Genomic DNA, 24438 nt, shown 5'->3' with positions numbered 1-24438 from the left:
TTTAGAAATTTCTCATTCTCATCTGAAAAGTGGGCATCTAGGAACAGCTAAAAACCAAGCCAAAATTGAGAACCGATTCTATTGGCCAGGGATAAATGCTAATATAAAGAATTTTGTCAGTACTTGTGCCCTTTGTCAGAAAACGAGTACCCAGGTACTTCCTCCAGTTTCCTTACAACCCTTACATATCATAGACATACCTTTTTCATGTATAGGTATAGATATAGTTGGACCCTTGGAACCTTCAAGGTTGGGAAACTGATACATATTAGTGATACTGGACTATGCAACCCGTTATCCTGAAGATTTTCCCTTGCGAATAACACCTCACAACAGATTATAAAGCATTTTCTCAAGAGTTGGTTACCCGAAAGGAGATCTTGACTGAACAAGGATCTAATTTTATGAGTAAACTCATGTCTGAAGTGAAGGAAACCCCACCAGAGAATCCAAAAGAGAACTACAACTAGTATCTAAATCCTATAAGTTGGAAGTATACACGTAGAAAGCCAACTCCCTAAATGCACAAATTTCCAATGCTACCCCAAATAGTAAAGAGCTATTCGCCATCATCAAAGAACTGGAAACCCCTTCATGTCCTCCTAGTACAGTCATAGCAAGCAAAGCATGGTGTACCACCATCCAAGACAAACTAGCCACAAAGATAATCAGATTGCAAAATAAAATCGACTTGCAATTTTTTTTTCTAGGAACCACCTCAGAGCTACGCTACACAAAGATCCTACAACTAACATACCGGAATTCCATTTTACCCCAGTGACTGTGGATCAAGTGCTAAAATCCATAGCGTCACTCAAGCCCTCTAATTGTAAAGGAGACAACTTTCCTGACAAACTAGGTAGGATCTGTACCCACACCCTAGCACCCACCATCACTAACTTCATTAATGCCTCTTTTGACACCAACACTACACCAACAAGCATCAAAGAAGCTTGGGTCACCCCCTACTTAAAAAACCCTCCCTAGACCCCACCATCCCCACCAACTACAGACCCATTACCACAGTCCCATTCCTTCTACAAATCATAGAAAAAATTACCTACACCCAAGTCCAAACTCACCTTGAAAGTAATCAACTATTAGGGGAAAGACAATCAGGCTTCCGCCCCGGTCACAGCACCGAGACAGCCTAGCTTGATCTGAAAAATCAGATGGACACAGTTAGGGATTCAGGGAAACTTTGCATCTGTTACTACTCGACCTGTCTGCCGCATTCAATCCAGTAGATCACAATAAACTATGCCTAACTTCAGCTAACAACTTCCATTTCTCAAATGAAGCCACAGAATGGATTAAATAATTCCTTCATACGGTACATCCAGAGTAGCCATAGGTGACGTAGCAGTAGACCCCATCTCAGTCCCTCTTGCCTATCCCCAACGCTCTATAATGCTTACAATAAATAACTCTTTGCAGCACTAGACGCATTGGGAGTAATTTATACAAATTTTGCTGACGATACACACATTCTTATCCCAATATCAGGCAATCTCGAACAGGATACTATCTGTGTGAACAAAATCTATTCTATCATTCAGAAATGGATGGCAGCAAATAGTCGCTGTCTGACGGGAGAAAAAACAGAGATACCCATAGTAGGCGCACCCACCCGGCTAGCCAAACTCCATCCTCAATATGCAGCCATAGTCATTGACGGCACCCCCATCACCATAGCTAATCAAGTTAAAACTTTAAAACTTTAGGGGTCTCTCTGGATTCTAGTCTCACAATGAGTAAATATATCAGTGCTCTCGCCTCTTCCACAGTTTATACTGCCAAACTCATTGCATTGAGCCGACCCTTCCTCACAAAACAAAATTGCATCACCCTCGCTAGAGCTCTCATACTAGCCAAGATCGATTCTTGTAACTTACTCATACTAGGCACCTAAAAAAAATATAAACAAAATGCAACTACTCTGGAATAAAGCCTTAAGAGCAGCATTAGGCATAAAAATTGATCATATTTCGCAACACAGGAGAGAGGCACACTGGCTACCCATCCAAGCCAGGTTTCTCCATACGACCCTTACCCTTACACACAAATTTGTCACAGGTATCGCCCCCAGTTATCTTAACAAAAGCCTTAAACGCAAAAACATAACCAGAATTCTGAGATCCAACACAAACACGCACCTACTCATTCCTCGCTTCAATAATGTAAGAACAGGCAGTTCCAGCTTCCCCGTACTAACCCCCTAGAATCTGGAATTCACTCCCAGCAAACATTAGCAGCGAGCCCTAACTCATCAAATTTAAGAAACTCCTCAAAACCTGGCTTTTTAACAAAATCTAATGCTATGATAGAGGCATAGCCATGTGTACAAGCACTGTACTCTCTCTGAATGTAAGACTGTACTGTAGTCACCATGTAAGTATCTAGATTGTTTCTTTTGAGAACTAATGTTAACACCACTGTTATGTTTGTCCAGCAAGTAACAAAAGCTTTCTCTATTTAAGTAACAAGCCCACGATTAGCTTAACTGCCATGTTATGAAGCTTTCGTGTTCTTATGTAACTAGTTCAACCTAATGTAACTATGTATATGCAAAAACTAAGATTAAGTATTCTTGTACAACTACGCCGTGATACCCCTGGGTGGGCGTACAAAAAATGTAATAAATAAAACAAAAAAATAAGGAGATTCTTCAGATTAAAACTTTGCGTACCTCTATCACCCCCAAACTGATGGATTGGTTGAGTGATTCAATAAGACCTTGCAACACATATTAAAGAAACTAGTAGCAGTGGACGGAAAGAATTGGGATGTTATGACACCATGGGCCCTTTTTGCCATTAGAAAAATTCCACAATCTTCTACAAGAGTCTCTCAATTTGAACTATTATATGGGCGAGAACCAAGAGAAGTTTTAGATATGTTACGTGAAACATGGGAAAATGAGAGAAAGCCTCTTTACCGTTATCTCAAACTGCTCAACTGTTGAAAGAACATATGGCAGCTGAGAGTAGAAAGAAGATCATTCAAGAAGAGTTGGAAAACATGTTAAAGGCTCATATTATAGAACCATCTCAAAGGTCATGGTCTTCCCCTATTGTGTTGGTCACTAAATCAAATCAATCGTGGAGATTGTGCATAGAGTTTAGAAAAGTTAACAAAGTTTCCCAATTCGACAGTACACCATGTCTAGAATTGATGATCTTATTGACAGTTTGGGAAATGTGGTCTATCTCTCTATGATTGATTGGACTAAGGAATATTGGAAAGTTCCATTTAATCCCGCAGATCAACCTAAAACAGCTTTTTCCACTCCCCTAGGCCTTTTTCAATTTAAAGTCCTGCCTTTTGATTTATATGGAGCACCAGCTACCTTTCAAAGGTTAATGGATCACATTCTTCGGCCCTACGATTCTTTTCACACTGCATATATTGAAAATATAGGTTATGGGAGATGGTTAGGTTGAACAACAGTGGCATGGTGTCAGCGCCGGTAAGAACAAACTGAGGCATAACACAGGGGTGCTCTCTTGCCCCTTGTTATTCAACATATATGTGGCTGAATTACTGGAAACGCTTCAGTTGGCTCACATCTACCCACCTAAGTTAACGGGGGCTAAAGTTTCTTGTCTTTCTTATGCAGATGACTTGATCTTATTCAACCACACATTTACTGGCCTTAAAAGATCAATGGAAGTGCTTTTAAAGTATGCTAGGAACCACAACCTTATTTAGAGTTTTGAGAAGACGAAGGTAATGAACTACTCATATAAAAAGGTCTCTGGTCCTACCTTGGTTATTGATGGGAATACTATAGAGCGTGTCCATAGCTACACATATTTAGGAGTTGAATTTACTACTAAGACCGACTATGTAGAACTGGTTGAAGCAAGATATTCTTACCCTCTACAGGAAATGTTTATGTCCTTCTGTATCATACGGTCTGGAAACTATTAGTATGAAAGACTTTGCTTGGTTGGATGTGTTGGAGGGCTGATTCTGGTGGAAAATGCTGGAACTGAGCCCTAGCTTTCCGGTTGAAATTATCTGCCTGGAGTTAGGCCTCATATCACTAGCTGCCATGGTAATGAAGAGGAGAATCATAATATATTTGAAATCTCGTAATACTCCAGTATCTCCATTGTTAGACTTATTGGGCCAGCAAGTCCCTATCGCCGATTCCGACTTGCTGGTATCACTTACACACGCATGTTTTGAAAATATGGGATGAAAACTCATTTAGGAGGACAGCCTGCAGGAATTGGTTAAGAAGGCTACTCATAAACTGGAGCAATGGGATTGGTGTGCAAATTATGCACATCTTGCTATGCTCAGTAGTTATCGCCCCATTGTTGACCAGCTTCATCATAAATATAAAGTACCTCAATGCTATATCAATTTCTGTCCTTCCCCAGAACTACGTAGGTTCCTATTACTATCGCGAATTGGTAGACTGCCAGTATTAGCTTCTATCGCCCCATAGCAGGGAATTCCAAAAGAGGGGAGGCGCTGCTGCTCTTGTGGTCTAGCAGGTAAACTGGAGACAGCCCAGCACGTGTTGACGGAGTGCTTGGAATATGGTCCTCTGCATATGGAAATGCTGGGTCCCTAAATCTCAGATTATAACAGTATTAAGAGCGAGTCATTCTGGCGGTATAGTCTGAACTCTGGACATAAATCAATGCGCATTGCTCTTTTTAACATATGGAATGAATTACTCAAGCTGGTGGGAAAAATGCCTAAACTGAACAACTAATGCTGACAGACAATCTTGGCCTAGGTATTTGTATATTGCGGGCAGTAGTATTGACTCTCAAGGAACTGCAGTGATGAATGTCCTTACCAGATGTCACCCCATTCTTCGGTAACATCAGCACACTTTCTGCCTATGCACTATACCCTGACCGTTTTGGAGGCCATGTAGTGTTTTTTTTTAGTAATTTTTGTCAACTAGGATTAAGCAAATTGCGATGTGTGTTTATTTTATTTATGTAACTGTCATTAATTGAATAATTGTATCTTAACCTTAATGTCATGTTATGTTACTGGGCATTTATATAGCGCCTTATGTATCACTGGTATGACCTCAAAGCGCTGGTAGGTTGAACGGCCTTGGGGAACCGTAGTTCAAGTCAGTAGAGAGATTGTTGTATGGTGCGTGGGCGCACCGGATATGTGTGCAGCTGGTGTGGTTGTTGTATTCAATTTGTTTGTGTATTATGATAAAGCTCATTTGAGCAATAAACGTAATGTTAAATATTATCACCCATAGCAAATCTTGGAGAGAACATATGTACCATCTACACTTGGTTACTAGTGCGCTGAGAAAAGCAGGACTTACTGCAAATCCAAAGAAATGTCATCTCGCTAGAGCTACAGTAAATTATCTTTGGTTCTTTGTACGGAATGGACTAGTTCAACCTCAATCTGAAAAGGTCAAGGCAGTGAAAAAAACCCTTTCTCTAAAGACAACCAAAGAGTAGAGAGTCTTTTTAGGGCCAGTTGGATATTATAGATGTCTGATGTTGAATACACTACCACTTTGTGTTCGTCTCTCAACTCTGACCCCTCACACTCCTCTCATCTACAAGCCTCTCAATGGGGAACAACATTTTGGCAAAGAGATGGGGGAAAACGTGAGACGGCTAAAAAGGGGAAAGACACGCTAAGAGTATTCAAACAGTTTTCTGAATGCAGCAATTCAAGAAGGGGAATGATTAGTTCTAGAAGAGATTAAATAACTCCTTAATTTCAAGGGTCACCACAGCCCTACCATGCATTCAATGTGTCCCGATATCCTGGGCACAGCCCCAGAATTTCCAACAAGAAAAAAAAAAATGTATGAGGGGCACTCGCTAGAGAGCCCAGCCAAGATGGCCGCAGGCCTGTGAGCTCCTGCATACCCACAAAGATCCAGCAAGTATCCAACGGTTTCCCCTCGATGGACTCTGAGTGCTAAGAACTGGGTTTGGAGTTTTAAGTAAATGCCTCCTATGAGACGAAATCTCAAAGCAAATCGGCCCCAGCAAAGTAAAAAACGGTGAGGACACGGGAAGCCCGAGGTGGAGCGGCTCCAGATGAGGGAGGAGGAGATGGATGACGCTGCAGCCCAGCCCCGACACAACGGCGGAGGCGGCGTGTGGGAGACCCTGGCCGCCACAAAGAGGTACATAAGGTGACTGCTGCCCAGTGAGCATAGGAAGTCCTGGTCGCGGGACGCGGCAGAGCGTGGATAGCCACCACGCCTCGCACATAGGGTACGCCCGCCAGCAGAGGAGGACAGCCACGTGAAGGCAAGACATCCTAAAGAAACAGTCCGTCCGGGAGCGCAGAGCCTCCCAAACAAGACATTCACCCGCCAGGAGAACACCAGGACAGCTGCGTGTGATCAAGCCTGCAAGACCGTTTGTTCTGGGTTTAGCGAACTCCCCTAGGACAACGCATAAAACCCAGATTAAGGCAGAAGCAGACAACAGCTCTGTGAGCACGGACGCAACCTGCACGAACTAATTGCCGCGGAAATCAAGGAAGACCTGAGTGACAGACTAAGTAGATAATCTTGCTGCTTAAGTTGCTATTGGGGTTAGCTGGGCTCAATAAGACGCTCATGTGCGCCAGTGAACTGCATACCAACATGTACGCAATGGTGCACACTTGATCCCGACCATACTTGGAACAGGACCCAGACATGTGGCGCAGAAGGCCGGAGAAACAGATGCGCAGAAAGCCAGAGAAACTGATGCTACAAGTCCATATCAAAAACGGAAATCAGCGGTGTGTGGAGTGGATGCCCCTGCGCGCAATATATGGTATGCTAGCAAACCCAGAGAAGGCCCACGGAAGGGGAAATACAAAAGGGCCCAGCCCCAACCTCCGCGGCTCAGCCTACACAGTCATGTCCATGTCCAGACTCCGGTGCCTGAAGCCATAGAGACTTGGAAAGTGACTGACTACAGTTCCAGTCCATTACTGTGAATCCTTGTGCCGGTGAATAGCCCCCGTAGAAACCACACTGAGCGAAACAGGGAGGCCGTTTATGGAGGGAGGAAAGCACACCATGTAACATCTCAACAAATGCACGGACCGCTGCGGTTGACTCCCGTGCACACCACCAATTAGCACAAGCAGGAATCAGAGAGAACTCTTGACTCCCCCTCTCAGAAGAACAGAGGCTGCACTGAGAACACTGGTGAGAAAGGGCCACCAAGCCAGAGTCAAGGGTGGTCACAACAGTAGATAGTTAACTTGGGACTGTACAAAAGACGGAGAATTCCCTGCTCCTGCTGGTTAATCCTCACAGAGAGTACCAAGATCTAGAAGCTCAAGAACCATAAGAACTCCAGAGAGCAAGACTGGACACTTACCAAACAGAACAAACACTGATCCCAAGCACAAAACTGACACAGAGCACTCACCTTGTACAGATCTCAGGGGTGCAGAGATGTCCAAGCCCAGCAAAGGGGGTAAGCAGCAGTCCAAACTGCATTTCGATCCACCTTCCCAACAAGTCAATGGAAGACTCCCAAGAGGACCAAAATCAGGCGATAGCCCAAGACCCGGCGGTGGCCTTTCAGGACATTAAGGTGATGTTTAACCAACTACAATCCAGTATACAGTCCCTGGATGGGAAACTAAACACTCTCACCTGCAAAGTCGACCACATGCAAGTTTGCATGGACAAACATGGTGAGAGGTTAGATGTGGTAGAGCAAAGAGTGTCCAGGGTAGAGGATAAGTCCACAGAAGCTACCAGCGAACACAGATGCAGCGAACACTGAAAGAGCTTATTGACAAATAGGATGATTTGGAATCTAGGTCACGGAGGAACAACCTTAGGATAGTCGGAATTTCGGAGACGGTGGAGCAAAGAAACATCAAACCACTAGTGGAAGAAATACTAAGAGAAGCACTGGGGTCAAAAGGATTCTCGGCGGTAGATATAGTTGAAAGATCACACCGGATACCTAGTGGAAAGAAGCCGATCCCAGGTGCACCACCCTGCCCGATCATAGCCCGCATGTTGAATTATCGTAATCGAGATGTAGTCCTCTGCAAGGCACGAGAAAAGGGGACAGTGACATACAAAGGGGACACAATCAGACTCTTCCCGTACTTCTCCGACAAAGTGCAAGCTTCCATGAGAACATACACTGAAGTAAAAAAAAACAACTGCGAGACAGAGGCATACAGTTTGCAATAATGCTGTTCCCGGCCAAGCTATGCATCGAGCATGAGTGGCGAGCACTCTTCTTTCAAACCCCCGAAGAGGCCAATGCTTTCATAGAAACGCTACCAAGGAACCCTCGGCCACGAGGAAACAATGGGTGATCGTAAGTTGACTAAGCATATCCTTTAATAATACATGACATCTAAGTAAGATTGAACCCAGTTTGTGTGCATTGGGGGCAACCACACATTCTTGTGGTTAGGGCGGAGGACTGGTCTCATAGCTATCCCTGAGGCGGAGGGCCAGTTCAGTAGATAGTAAGGAAAGGGAGAATGCTGATGAGTTGGGGTATTCAGCGGGGGAGGAGGGAAAGGGGTCCAGCTGGGTGAGGCGTTAAGAGTGTTCAAGGGAGGTTGGGGAGGGGCCTGAAGTTTACTGACGAATTGTGGTTGTGGGTGGGGGAGAGAGGGGCGACATAACCGTCATGAGCATCATAAAACATTCATACAGTGCAGAGACTATACGGTGTAGACTAAAGGACTCAAAAAGGACAACAGGGTTGAGGGATCAGTTCCCTGGAGTAATTCATACCCTAACAAAGACTGATGGCAACACTTAGTTGTATTACCTGGAATGTGTGGGGGCTAAACTGTCCGTCGAAATGTTGGAGGGTACTGTTGTATATGCAGCGGCACCAGGTTGGGATTGCCTTTCTACAAGAGACCCACTTCATCTCGGAAACAGAGTCTAAGTTTGGGAAGAGTTGGGGTTGCCACAGATACTTTGCGTCATACTCTACATATGCAAGTGGGTGGGCACCCCCATACACCGCTCGTTGGGTTCCCGTCAGACAAGTGTCACCAACGACGGGGAGGGAAAGGGCCCTTATAGTCCAGGGCACTATTCAAGTGAATTGATACTCGTTAATTAATTACTACAGCCCCAACCAGGATACGATAGACACTTTAGATTGGATAGATCAGCGACTGGGGATTGCTACCACCGGGAGAGATAATTTGGGCTGGCGACTTCAACGCAGTCATGATCCCAATGCATGACCAGGGGAAGGTCACTGGGCGGGGGTAAGGGTGACGAGCAAGATACGAAGCATGGCTCTCATGTGGGAGGTGGAGGACATATTGGAGAGTCGGACAACAGACGGAGCGGCAATACACGTGTCACTCGACACCCCATAACTCAGCGTCAAGGTTTGACTTCTTTCTCGCAGTCTCTGTTGGACCAGGTGAGGGAGGTGAGGATCCTAGCCCACACTCTGTCAGACTACGCTCCTGTGCTGTTGGTCGTTGAGCTAACAGGTCGGATCAGGGAGAAACTTCCGTATCAAGAGCAACGGCCTCACAGACACAGTGGGCCTCATTATAAGTTTGCTGCTCTGGTAACTACGGTACCAGCAAGCTTGGCGGTACCGTAGTTACCGGACCGGCAAACTACGAGTTCTGCTCGTGGGTGCCATTACGGCCGCCAGATCTGACCTGGCTGCCGTACCGGCACCCACGAGCAGAGCATGTCGGATGCACCAGCACCATTCTGAATGGTGCCGGTGCATCTGACCTCCCCATTCTCATTGAGCCCTCTGGGGCTCAAAGGGAATGAGGAGCATTCCATTCCGGCGCCCGCAAATGGGCAAGTACAGGGCCATAATGACCCAGTAATTGGCCATTCGCGGGTGCTGGAATTTTTTGAAAGTTTGGCAGCAGCCTGCCGATTTTACCGGCAAGGCTACCGCCAAATATATAATGAGGCCTAGTGTTTCGGGAAGGCCTGACAACAGCCATAGATAACTTTTTTAAATGACATTAATGTGGGAACAGTGGGATCAGCGGGGACACTGTGGGAATGTTTTAAGTGTGTGATAAGGGGTGACTGTATATCCAAAGAAGCAGGGATACTAAGACAAATTAGGAGGGAACTAGCCGACAAAAAATGTAGCATAAGGAACATTGCAGAGGGCCACTCCCACTCCAACAAACCAGGAACAGGCAGAGATCACGAAACGCCTACAGGACTTCCAGGCACTAGCACTTAGGGAGGTTAAATACTTAGGAGGCCAAGTGGCTATACGCCAATACAGGGAGGGACAGACCCCAGGGAGGACACTGGCAAGGGCGACAAAGATGGATAACTCAGGGGCAGGATTGTAGCCATAGCGGACGAACAAGGGGTGGATCAGTTTGTGGACAAAGAGATATTACAGAAGTTCTCTGAGTTTTATCAACAATTATGCTCTTCTCAGACCTGTGCATTCCAAGCGTAAATAGACACATATTTGGATCAGGTGGCTCTACATTGGTGCACGGATGAGCAGAGGAACATCTGCACTGTCCTTTGACGCTAGCCGAGGTGCTGAATGCCATCAAAACCCTGCCCACTGGGAAATCACCGGGCCCCGATGGGCTTACGGCAGAATTTTATAAATCCCCTCGCTGACAGACTAGCCCCCCACTTGCTGGAAATGTTTCAGCACAGCCTGGAGGAGGGGTACTTACCAGAATCTCTGAGAGGGGCAATGCTAGTGGTTCTATTAAAACCAGATAAGCCCTGTAATGATTGCTCCTCCTACCGTTTAATATCGCTTATCAACATGGACAGTAAGATTTTGGCTAAAATCCTGGCAGCCTGACTCTCATCCATGATGCTCATTTGGGCTCAGAAGAATGTTCGGATTGATAGCCACGGTGCAACAGGAGGACTCAAGAGTGGCAGCCTTACTGGACGCCACTAAGGCGTTTTATTCGATCGAGTGGCCGTTTTTGTTTTCTGTACTGCAACGCATGGGGATGGGGAGCAGTACATAGCTCAAAACCCTGCCCATTGGGAAATCACCGGGCCCCGATGGGCTTACGGCAGAATTTTATAAACCCCCTTGCTGACAGACTAGCCCCCCACTTGCTGGAAATGTTTCAGCACAGCCTGGAGGAGGGGTACTTACCAGAATCTCTGAGAGGGGCAATGCTAGTGGTTCTATTAAAACCAGATAAGCCCTGTAATGATTGCTCCTCCTACCGTTTAATATCGCTTATCAACATGGACAATAAGATTTTGGCTAAAATCCTGGCAGCCTGACTCTCATCCATGATGCTCATTTGGGCTCAGAAGAATGTTCGGATTGATAGCCACGGTGCAACAGGAGGACTCAAGAGTGGCAGCCTTACTGGAGGCCACTAAGGCGTTTTATTCGATCGAGTGGCCGTTTTTGTTCTCTGTACTGCAACGCATGGGGATGGGGAGCAGTACATAGCTCAAAACCCTGCCCATTGGGAAATCACCGGGCCCCGATGGGCTTACGGCAGAATTTTATAAACCCCCTTGCTGACAGACTAGCCCCCCACTTGCTGGAAATGTTTCAGCACAGACTGGAGGAGGGGTACTTACCAGAATCTCTGAGAGGGGCAATGCTAGTGGTTCTTTTAAAACCAGATAAGCCCTGTAATGATTGCTCCTCCTACTGTTTAATATCGCTTATCAACATGAACAGTAAGATTTTGGCTAAAATCCTGGCAGCCTGACTCTCATCCATGATGCTCCTTTGGGCTCAGAAGAATGTTCGGATTGATAGCCACGGTGCAACAGGAGGACTCAAGAGTGGCAGCCTTACTGGACGCCACTAAGGCGTTCTATTTGATCGAGTGGCCGTTTTTGTTCTCCGTACTGCAATGCATGGAGATGGGGGAGCAGTACATAGACATGATCGCGTTGCTATATATGCAACCGGTGGCCAAAATAAGGGTGAATGGCCAGCTAACATCGACTATAGCGCTTGGTAGGGGAACCCGGCAGGGTTGCACCCTCTAACCATTGCTGTTTGCCCTGGCAATAGAGGCACTGGCGGAAAGAAATAGGGAACTGCACTTACACTGCAGAGTCCAATTGCACACACACAGGGTGGTGATATCATTATACGCAGATGACATGGTAGTGTTCGTTAAGGACCCCAACACAAGCCTAGACCCAATTATGATGGATGTGCAACAATTTGGAGCTGATGGGGATTCCAGTGACATCTGGTCCAAACCCGCTACCTATGGATTAACATAGCTAGGGATTACAAAATGGTGTACAATAGTAACTACATAAGAGTATTGGAACAAGCTAAGAAAGCCATGTTCAGATGGAAGAACCTTCCTCTTAATCTGTATGGCCGGATATCTGTGGTTAAAATGACCTTACTACCCAGATTTGTATACGTCTTTTTGAATGCTGCTATAATGATCCCATGAGAATATTTTCCGAGACCTGAAATCATCGATACTACGGTTTATCTGGGCGTGTGAGCAGCCCAGGGGGTCATGGGGAAAGCTAGTTGCACCCATACAAGGGGGCGGTCTGGCATTACCAGAATTTGAAACCTACTACTATGTGGAGCAGGGGAGTTTTCTCTGGTACTGGTATGAAATACAGGGGGACAGAAGACATGTGGACAATCGTGGTGCCCGCGCTGCTGCACTCAATTATTCTCACTTCGCCAGATAGAACGCAACAGGCATTGAATATGGTAGAGGTAACGTGCAGTGCCTGGACCTGCATAGAAAACAAAAGCAAGGGAGAGGTCCTTTATTCCCCCAAGCTCCCTGTGACACACATCCGCAGGATACCCATCACTAGCGAGGCAGGGTTTGTTGCCCTGGTGATTGGGTGTGACACACTTTGGGGGTCTTTTCCCCGAGGGGAAGTTCATAACATTGGATAAGATGAGGGAAAGAGGAGATTTATCAGGGCTGGACATATTCCTGTATTATAGATTGCAGGTCACCTTGCGACAATTGTTCACAACTTTTCCTGAGCAACCACAAGTTTCCCCGCACACTGGATAGACTTCTTCAAGGCGGACTGGGCAATAGAGAAATATCAGGAATATATGAAATGTGCATGAACACTGGGGAGACAGAGAGGGGCTCGACACGGAGGATATGAGAAGGGACTCTTGGTCGGGAAATCTCGGAAGAAATGTGGAAATACTGCTGTGAAATAACTAGAAAGGGAACTATCAATGCAAGGTTTAAATTCATCAATTTTAAATGTCTACATCAATTTTATCACACATCGGCTAAATTGAAGGACTACTTCCCGGACACTGCGGGTAGATGCATCAGATGCAACAGTACGCAAGCAGAGTTTCTCCATGTGGCCTGGGGATGCCCGGGAATAGAACAATTTTGGGAACAGGTATTCAAGAACATTAGTGGAGTCGTAGGTCAGAAGATAGATCCGGACCCGATGATGGCATTGCTAGGCTATACTAAAATGATACACAAGCATACCCGGAAACTGGTTGGGCTGCACTAATACTAGCTAAGAGACGGGTAGCCATGCTGTGGGTGGGGTGAGGGGGAAACAGAACCCACAAATCGCTGACTGGAAGGCAGATGTGTTATATTGTAATGACATAGAAAGTGGATGGGGTTCAATAAACCGTAGTCGATGTAACGATAGAACTATGTGGGATGCTTAAACACACTTCCCGATTAGACAGTCTGATACCGATGACAGCGATCCCACAGCACCCCACTGAACATCTTGAAACAGAGAAGCGAACACGTTACAAGAGGACTGCATAATCAAACGTGTAAGATGCATAACCATACCTACCATAAGTATGGAACGACCTTGATGTAGAGCTGGTTCATGTACGCATCATTATGGATAAGCTGTTCAAAATGTATTATAATAACTGTGTGCCTATGCCAGGAGTGGGCGGGGGGACAGAGGGGAATATTGGCACGTGGTGCCGGTTAAACTTTAAATGCTAATAAAAAAGATGTTTAAAAAAGAAAAGAAAGGTATCGAAGCCAGTACAGGGATGGCAGACAGGCTCACAGGGACCAAGTAAAACCCAGATGCAGCATCCAAGTCATAGCCTACACCAGGTATCCACCCATGTTTCCTAGGTAGGAGGCCATTTTATGCCATCTTATGCCCAGGCATGGCAGTGCATACCAACATGTACGACGTAGGCACTGTCCAAAAAGAGTACTGTATGGAATTTCACATGATGCTAAGCAACATCCCACCAAGAAAGTCAAAAACATCCCCAGAACATTGTCAACTATTAGAAGCAGAGGTAGCAGAAGTGTGTCTAAACGGGGCAATGGTGAGCCTCCATATGCATGGCATATAGGGATTTTGCCAGTCTACCTCTGTCCCAAAACAAGACTTCACAATGCACTCAGAGTTCAAATGTTTTGAAAGACACCACTACAAGAGGTAATTCCGATGCTAGTGCAGGGAGATTATATGCCACTTTGGAAATGAACGATGCATACTTTCATATTTTCATATTAGACAAACACTGAAAAGATTTAAGATTCTATGGCCGGGTTAGCCATTATCAGTTCAAAGTTCTGCCTTTTGGGATAACATCAACACTACATGTACTTAAAATGATCTAGTCATGTTGGCCGTATACTTGAGCTGGAAGGGTATATATGTTCACCTTTACGTAGGTGACTGTCTCCTAACAGGGAACAGTGCCTGGCAGTCAGCACACTTAAGTGACCCTAACGTTATTCCATCCTTTGAGAATCTCATTAAATGTTGCAAAAATCAAGTCTCTTATCCTCATGAGTAAAATATTTTCTGGGAGCAGAAATCAACACCCAAATTGCAATCGTCTACCCGTCGAACAAAAAGGTTCAAGCTTTTCAGGCAAGTGTTCTCCTTTATTTGACAAGTGTTAAATGATTTGTGAGAAAAGTGATGAGACTCTTGGTGTGATGGTTTACTGCATCCACTTAATACCACATGCACAACTGCACAAGACCACTGCAACAGCCGCTCAGAGTACAGTATGTTGGTCAGAAACCACAGACAGCTGGGAGGATCCTGTGGTAATAATAAAGAAGAAAGCAGGACTCTGCAATGGTAGAACACAACAAACATGATGACAGGATAGGCTTTCACAAGCCCCCAGACCCTAGTACAAATTACCATATGACCGACACCTCCCAAAAGGTTAGGGGGCACACCACTGCATGCTTGCACCATATGGGTGGTGGCACTCACAAGAGCTTGTGTTACTAAATAAAATACTAGAACTCATGGCATTTCATAAACACTAATCAAGGGCAAAAGTGTTGTCTAGAAAACAGACAAAACAACAGCATTGTTAAATCTAAACAAGCAAGGAGGATACACTCACTAATACTGTTCTAGGTGGTGCAGCAGGAATGGCACTAGTGCATAAGCGAAGTAGCACATTGCCTGGAGTGGACCATTTTATGGCAGACAATCTCAGCAGACTTGTTCAGCAGGAACATGATTGGGAACTGAACGCAATCACTCGAACAGATTTTCAAGGCAGGGGCACTCTGGCACTTCAAATATAAGGTTTTTCAGGGCTCAGAATTTGGACTAAGAGTTCTTAGCTAGTAATAACTGATTCTTGGTGAGTAGGACATGGTGTGCTGTGTATAAGGGTAGATATGTGGTGGTGGATTACTTTTAATGACTGGCTAGTATCTTGCAAATTAAATGTTTTACCCCTGCTTGTTTGCAAGAAGTCCAAACACAAATTCCATGTCCCCAAAAGAAGGGTGCCTATTGGTAATGCACTGTGGAAGAGCTGGTCAGGGATATTTGTATATGTTTTTCCCCAAACTTAACTGGTACACCGGGTGGTGCTGAAATTGATACAGGAACACCTAACTCGAATAATGATCGCATCAACACGGGCACAACAGGCGTGTTACCCCCTGACCTGCTGTACATGGCAGAGGAACCTCCAATCAAACTTCAGCTAACACAATCTGTCCACACAAGTTTGGCTCCAGAGGTGATACAGTTGGTCATTTACAACTGCCAACTAAATGATGCATGGACATCCTTAGGGAGACATGCAAAACAAAAACAAACATAAATATGTGTTACTTCAACAATAGAAACGCACTGTGATTTGGTGTTCAAACACATTTATGAACCAGGTAGAAGCCACAGCTTCAGATGCAATTACCTGCTTACTATACCTGTTGGATTCTGTGCTAGTGTTTAACTCCTTAAAGTTACACTTTGTGGCTTTTGCTGCATACACCAACTCCCAGCACAACGTCTTGTGGTGGAAAATCCCAGAGTGAAAGCTTTCATGAAAAGAGTGAGACATATTCACCCAGCAGTTGCTAAACCTGCTTCAAGTTGGGATGTAAATACATAATGTATTGCTTGACTGCCTCTTGTGCATGGTAACTTTACGTTACACCATACCCCTGATCTCCTTAGTCTAAACCGTACTGCTTAGCTGTATTACCAATTGAGAGTTTGGTTAGACTTCTGTGGTAAACAATTGCAGTCAAGAAAAGTGGACTTCTGCGAACTCACCAGTAGTCGTTCTGAAAAATCTAACATACTCCATCTCAGATTTCTTTTTCGTCAGACCATATAACAGATAATGCATGAATATTATTCCACAGTTATATGCTTTGTAAATCATCATAAACCAAAAATAGTAATATCCCTGCTATATCTTAAACATCAATAAATTGTGTTCACCAAAAAAGTCATCACAAGTCAATTTCTAACTTATTTACAAAAATCACAGATACTTTAGGAAGCAAATTATAGCTCCCTGCCAATCGTAAATAAAATAGCGTTATTCTGAAGAGTAAATCCTTGGATACTGTCCATCATTTGATTTCTAGTAAGAAAATATTAAAATGGAAATGTGGAAAGACAGAAATACATTTCAACGATTAGAGTGCAATTGAACAAAATAATCTGTGCCCGAAACACACCTCACTGCTTTATATAACTATATGCAAGGATGTGTGCATATGCAATGTATATTTTTAGCATTTACAGCGCAGTTACAACGTTAAATTACTTTCTGTATTATCAAACTAAATATGGAGCATCCTGCTCAAGTTCAAAATATTCAATAAAACAGGCAAGGCATATATCTTGAATTTTTGTAATCTTGGTTGTAGGCACTCAAAGTAGTAGTCAGAATTGGTCAAGAGGCATAACAAGAGAAGCTTGTACAATTACATACTCTACCAAATGATCTGTGTTGACAACTGCAGATAACTCTACCAAACTGCGCTGTACTTGAACTGTCTTTTCTCCCAGGTTTGATGGGAGCCTTCACTGCTGCAGTCCACAACATTTGTTTTGTGCATAACAGAATCTTGGTCTACTGCCGGTTGGGTTACCATGTCAGAGTTTTAGATAAGGCTGACCTGTTCTGTTTGTAAAATATGCTTGCTTTTCTGTAACTCTGTTATATGATTGTGAGATGCTTATTCTGCGTTATCCATTCAACAGTGCTTTATCTGTTGTGCTATTGCTCATGTTGTATTCATTTGGTAACAAATCATTAATGCATAGAGTGATGTAAAAAATGTTGTATACCACCACAGTTTCAGTTCTGCGTGCAAGAGAATCACAGATTATTCCTGTGTTTATTCTGTCGGCAATACGTCAGTAATGCCACTGTAAGCGTGTTTTTCTGGCCTATGTAATGGAAGCATGCACACATGCCATCTCCCGCCATGCTGGACCAGTTCACTGGGTATGAGGGAAGATTGGGCTGCTGACACACCCTGAACTCGTCTGAGAGCAGCACGCGTGTCTGTCACTCATGCTGCATCTGTTCTGTTGTGGGCATCCAAAATTAAACATTCACATTGAAACAATGATTCTCTGGAATCCTTAACCTCCAACTTTTTAAAATGGATTTGAATTATGAAGGTGAAGGCTCTTTGGTGTATTCTCCAATGACAACATGCGGCTATTTGTACATTTTGTTTTTTAATGCTATACAATAGCTCTTTGGCTAGATGAGGCTGTCTGGCACCGATGTGAATACCACAAAGATTGCTTGGGTCGCTTTAGGGACTAGCTGAGGGCACCCAACTGACTGATCTATGCTGGGAAATTATAGAGTAAGGGGGCATCTGTTAATCACATTGTCCTGGCTTTCGTATAAGGACCTGGATCCAGCAACTTGCGCTGATTGATATGACTTTACCCCTTGTCAACCTCTGGTTTGAGTGGAGGAAGAAAGCACCCACAGGCACACTTTGATCCGTTCATCTCCTGAGCTCTGTGTGCTAGGAGGTGATGAAAGCACCCGGTTATACGCTAGCTGATCCCATCATCTCCCAAGTTTTGGTGTTATCAATGAAGAAAGCCCACTATTGCACGGCATCAAACCTCTCCTGTACCCCCTGCATTATGAATGGAGTATATTATGCTATCTCACCCTCTTCTTTCCTATGCTCCTATGTTTTTGAGCTAGATAATGTTTCACATTTTGTGTTCTCTGACCCCTACATCTCATGAAAGGGCTAGGGATCTTCACCCTGGTGTGTGGTGTTTAACTCTCTTCATATCCAGGGTTCATGATGTATGTTAATGCTGCAGAAAGCACCCCATTGTGTGGTATCTAAGCATACATCTCCTGGGCCTCACAATGTAAATGAAAGTAGCTTGATAATTATCCACTAACTTCCTATTCCATGGGCCGGAAACCAAATTGATGTTTTACTCCTTATTACCTGGACCCCTGATCAAAGTGATAGTAGAAAACACCAGTGGTGTATTGGCTCAACTCCTTCTTCTCTAGACCGTTGATAAAATGGCATTAGACAATTCAGCATAACTCGTTGCTTCCTGTTTAAAATGGATAAAGAAAGAAACACTGATGTGTTCATTTCTTTTCTATGGACTTCTGTTGTGAGTTCTGTAAGAAGTACTCAGCAGTGTGTTGCCTGACTCCTTCTACTTGGACCTCTGACAAAAGTGGCAGTAGAAATCACCAGTGATGTGCTGTCTAACTAAGTATTCCTTGAACCTCTGTTGTAAATAGCTGGAGACCATTCCCTAAGAAGAAGTGTCTGCAGTCTTCTGTTTCCTGCCTTAAACCTTACATCCCAGTGAAACTAGTATGGACAGGGGAATCATACTGTTTTAGCAATATTTAGCGTGTGCATTGGCAATTCTGACTGGATTCCATTTTTCTGACACTGAATCTTAGGGGCCCAGTGTCTCTTATTTGAACTCTATTTTAAGGGGCAAAAATGAATGGACTAGGATTCCTACGAGTAACAGGTTTTGATGAGATTCCTGGGGTATCCAATACACACATCTGGGATAGAGACATAAAGAGACTTACAGAGACTTACAGATATAGGCAACATTTTAAGTTTAACCTTTGGATTTCTTTTTTGTTTCCCTTGTTGCTCTGCTCTTCCATCTTACAGAGACCTGTGCTGTGAACAATGGAGGCTGTGACAGCAAGTGCCATGACGCTGCCACAGGCGTGCACTGCAGCTGCCCGATGGGGTTCATGCTGCAGCCTGACAGGAAAACCTGTAAAGGTGAGTGATACACGAGAACACCATTCACTCTAAACCAGGGGGTTCCAAGAATGGTTGCCGTTCCCTTCACCACTTCCACCTTGCCCAGACACGGCTGTAGAGAATGGCCTCATGTGTCATTATTGCCTTGATCTCACAGGTCTGGGGGCAGCAGGAAGCGATTCCAATCCTATTAATTATCCACACCATAGCCAGGAAGTGCTCTGCATAAGACCTAGTATCCTAATTATTTCTGCTTAGCCATCACAACTAGGTAGGAGCACCAGCGAGTTGTATCCAACCTATTTATCACCTGCACCCAATTTATTACCAGGACCTTAACCAATGAGGGATTTGGGTAATACCTGACATCCTAATTATCTCCATCACAACTAGGTGGAAGCTCCGGACACTCACCCCCATCCAATGTATAACCTGCACCTTACTTGGGGTTTATAGAGTTAGGGTACTGGTTGGTGCCACCGATCCCCATCATCACTGTCATTTCCCTCATGATGTTGCACTATTCTTCATCCTATATAAGCTGCTTCAATCTCCCTTTGTTGGGCTCTAGGAAAAGCTCCCACCCCTAACCTCTTAGCCTCATGTCCGTTCACCTGCTACTCAGAGCTTGGACTCCAGAGTGAGCGGCCCTCTTGCCAATTACCGCCTGCACCCTACCAATAGAGTCGAGAAAGTGAATCCCATTTATTGTATCACAGAAAACGGTCTTGATTGTTTGTCATTATGTTTCAACTTTGTCACCTCTGTTAGGATTCCAGTTAAAGTGTGTGTATACATAAATTAATGCCTGCGTTGCATCAGCTCAAAAATAATGTACTCGGGGCACACTCCTGTGTCCCTCTCTGCTGTGTCCTTTTCTCTCACACCTGGCCTTCACTCCAACCACAACAGCTGGACTCCCCGCACTTGTTTTTTAAATTTTTTTGCAGTGAACCCTCTAAATTTAGCATAACACTTATGCTCCATCGGTATGCTTTTCTACACTGTGGGCATTCTTTTTGGGAAGCAGACTTAAATGTTCTGTGTCTTCAGTCTCTGCTCAGACTATTGCTGGCCCCTCTGCACTTCCTACAAGGTTCTCCCTGTCAAGGACCTGATGCTGAGGTTGTGAAGGTGGGACGACTTTTTCAAGTGAATCCCACCTGAGGAGTTAACCAAGTTTCCTGACTGGATCCAGGTAAGTCCTTTATTTCTAATTTGTAGACCATTCTAGGGCAGGGGCTTGTTTGCTATGGACCATATGAACGAGAGGGGGACATTTGAGTGCTCAATGTGCCCTCCAAGGTCACATCCTAATGGCGGTAACTTCATGCTGCCCTTTAGGCCTAAATATCGCGCTGAAGTGACTTTAAAGTCCGGGAGTGATTCATAGTTGCTGGCTTCCCAACTGAACACTGTTCCTTCAGCTGAGCAGTTCAGAGGACCGATACTACTGGCTGGAACCACTACCACAGCTTCCGTTGAGCTCTCTCTGATGCAACCTGGTTTCTTTAAGTCCACATCTGGTGGATTTTCAAAAGTGCTTTGCTATAAGGTGTCCTTGAACCAACCTACTTTCTGTGATGGCACAGTTAATTCAGTCAGACCTTGTGGACTCTGTCATTCTCCTGGAGATGCAGCAGCTTCTGCACCTTAACGATCGTGGAGGATCGGAAAAAGGATTCAGACACTGTGAAAACATTTTTACCATACAGTTTATTTAAAGTAAAATAAGGCCTACCTTTCACTATTTCAAATGGATTGTGTACTCCCACGTATTCCTCATCTTTGACACGTAATGTCCAGCTTCTGCTGCTACAAAAATAAATAATAATAATAATAATTTTAAAAAACATTCAGCAGAGGGCGCTGTGCATCGATGGCGGCAAGTCGATGTCCCTCGAAGTCCTCTGTCGAGGGTGATGTCATTGAAGGTTATATATAGCACGCGCAGTGCCCATTGGCCTCAGTTCCATTTTTCCGCAAAAAGCGTTTGCTTTGTGTGAATTCGGCGCACCTCATCTATGACGTTTTGTTACTAAACCATCAAGAATTATGTATTCTTCTTCGACACCGTCGACGCCGAAGTCCGGTTTTAAGAAATGCCGAGATTGCAGGTCGAAGATGTTCCTAACTGACCCGCATCGCATCTGTCTGTGGTGCCTCGGGGAGGACCACAACACCACTGATTTTTCCAAGTGCCAATCCATGATGGGAAAATCCTTGAGAGAACGGAAGGGGAAACTTAAGGTAGGAAGAATCCCCAAATCACCTAAGACCTGACCTGCGAGGCCTTCGACCAACGAGTCGAGAGGCGACTGTCCTCGGAGGAAGAAGGTAAAGCGTTCTAGGTCAAGAATTGGTTCCCACCACTTGTCATCTTCGAAGAAGAGGCACCGAAGGATGCCTTCTTCATCTGACGGTTCCCCTGAAAGGGTTACAGCCCCTACAAAAAAAAATCAACACCGGCTGAATGGGAAGCCTTCAGGGTGGAAATGTTGAAGATTTTCGACAAACAAAGCCATGCTCCGACATATGTCTTCAAAAGAAGAGGTCTCAACCGAAAACCTGCATGCCCTCGATCCCGGGTAAAAGGCTTGATCCGCATCGAGAGCCCTTGAGGCCTTGATCTAAAAAACATCAACAGATCACTCGAGACATAGGGAGAAGCCGCGGTTGTCGACATCATAAACGCCGGTGGTTGCTTTGGCGCCCGCCAGGCCCTCAACGCCTACTAATCCCTCGACGCAGGTGTCAACATTAGTGTCAAAATCTTCGACGCCAGCTGCACTACATTTGACAGCTAAGCCGTCAGAGCCAAGCGCCCCTTCAAAATCAGTGCTGATAAAGAAAATGTCGACGACTTTGACGACGTCGAAGCCTCTGGGTTCAAAACCTGATAAAATATATGGTTGATGAGGGGTCGTTTTCAGGGGTCAACTTCTTCAGCCTCACAACCTTTTGAGTAAATGGTCTGGGGGTGTTGCTTGTGTGTGAAAAAAGGGTTTTCAGAGGAACCACTACTTCACCTCCAAGGTTTAAAACATGGATTTATTGTTTTCACACATGTTTAAGTTTGATTTCAAATTTTATTATTCACAAATTATTTTTGTTTTAATCGCCAATCTCCCGAATGAGAGCCCTTTTGGATGACACGTGTTTCTTCTCCTGACGAGCCTTTTTCAAATCAGGGTATATCTCAGATTCACTACATATATATAAACAAGCATATACACACATGGTGTGAAGTGTAAAGATAGAGAATAGGGAGGGGTTGTGGGTTAGGAATAGAATGGTGAGAGAGAATAACGAAAATAAAACTAAATAAATTAAAAGGCACATGTATGTCAAGATAAATAGTCTCTTGTAAGTTTGACACAAAAATGTTTTAAACATTAGCTTATTAATCATTGTCAATTTCTCCCAATATATAAGTGTGAGATGAATATGTCAAGATAAACATTATGTCCACCAATATTGGGATGAATCTTATTATTAAGTGGTGACTCTACGAGGAACCTGGTATTTTTTAAGTCTCATGGTGCCATGAATGTGAATACACACTGACAGTATGGTCATCATTGATTAAAAGTGGAGTGTGGGCCCATTGCGTTAGTCTATTGTAGTCGCATTTTCCATATGCATTGCTTGTTACATGTCCATTGATAAACAAGTTTATGTTCTCTTACCATAGGTCCAATTGGTAGCAATTCCAAGTTGTCTAAGGTATTGGTTCCTGAGAAGTCTTGAGTTTGAATCCCACGTGAAATGCATTTGTCATGTGTCATACACATCAATCTCTCAATCTCTCAAATCTACTTCACACATATCTATAATGTGTCATTCCTGGATTTTTAATTTCAAAATTCGTGGATGAAAACTTAAGGCTGTTGGTTTCTTACTGTTCATGTGCGATTCAAGTGGTCATGGCAAGGACCCATGAAATGTTATCTTAAGTAATCTGTTTCCAAATTGTATTATATTGATTTAGTCAGTCCCAAACCCAACTGTTTGGCTGAGAGATATATTTGTTTCTTTCCATTGATCATAATCTGATAAAGTGCTGGTCTTAATATCACATGCTTCATTAATCTTGGACATGCGGTCCAATGGCTTGTGTTAGTCTGTCCTGACGTCTAATTACTGCTTTCTAGGTTCTATATGAAGCAACTGTATTTCCCCTCAGTGATTGCCCCCGGCTGCAAAAGAGAAGCATCCAGGCCAAAAACGTGTGCTGATAATAGCAGTTAAAGATGTAATCGCATTGAGATCTTCTGTATCAATTACTGGCCAACATGTCATGCAAAGTGAACGGTCACTTGTAACGCGAGTAAGGGCTTACATGCAAAGTGCTGTCCGTGGTCTCCGCGCATCGGCTTCAGGATTGGTAACACAGCGCCGGCTGCCACGTGTAATGTTTATGCCGGTTACCATAGTTCCGCCATAAAGCCTTCCTCCATTTCCACTATCAGAAAAAATTGACGCCATCTTTTGGGCTAACCATTTACGTGATAGTCAGGTTTATTGTAGGCTCATGCCCATAGTCGTAATATTGTAAACATTACCTCAATCTTTTGTCTGCATGCCCAATGTTTCTTTTTTATATATATTTTAGAATAAATATATCTGGTTTTATTTTAACAGTCCAGTTAAGATTAGCTCTTTGAAGAGAATTATTTAATACGGAACCGATTTGGGAATTTTCCAATTTGCTAAAGATGATGTTGAAATTGCCAATGCCGGTCATGCTTGGCTCTAAGTAATATTTAATCAATTTTGGCTTGATTTATCCAATAAAGTTGGAAAAGCTTCGTCGTTGGGGACCTGAAGTTGCTCCGTTCCCAATTTCCTTTGCGATTATGTTAAATTGCATGTAAGAAACCTATTATTATCTTGGTTCACGGTCAGTGGCATGTTGACAAAAAGACTTAGCTACTTATATTTAACCTTGTGAGATAGTTCCGCTTCCAACATGAATTCTTACCA

At 44.1% G+C, this 24438-nt stretch overlaps 1 protein-coding gene and 1 long non-coding RNA gene across 8 annotated transcripts in view; one reads left to right on the top strand and one right to left on the bottom strand.

Moving 5' to 3' along the window:
* The window catches only part of SCUBE3 (signal peptide, CUB domain and EGF like domain containing 3), a 785923-nt gene that overhangs the window by 537292 nt on the left and 224193 nt on the right, over positions 1 to 24438 (top strand). For all 7 annotated transcript variants that reach the window (XM_069633481.1, XM_069633476.1, XM_069633480.1 and 4 more), the window contains one exon: positions 19354 to 19470. In XM_069633481.1, the coding sequence (XP_069489582.1) occupies positions 19354 to 19470 (117 nt within the window). The remainder of the gene's footprint in view (positions 1 to 19353; positions 19471 to 24438) is intronic.
* Positions 1 to 24438, bottom strand: part of LOC138520988 (uncharacterized) — a 258021-nt gene that overhangs the window by 49496 nt on the left and 184087 nt on the right. The gene's annotated exons all lie outside the window — the stretch shown is intronic.

Source organism: Ambystoma mexicanum, chromosome 13 (genome assembly GCF_040938575.1).
Source record: "Ambystoma mexicanum isolate Mex_15411 chromosome 13, UKY_AmexF1_1, whole genome shotgun sequence".
NCBI classification, from domain to species: domain Eukaryota; kingdom Metazoa; phylum Chordata; class Amphibia; order Caudata; family Ambystomatidae; genus Ambystoma; species Ambystoma mexicanum.
This window is presented reverse-complemented; position numbering and strand designations above follow the sequence as displayed.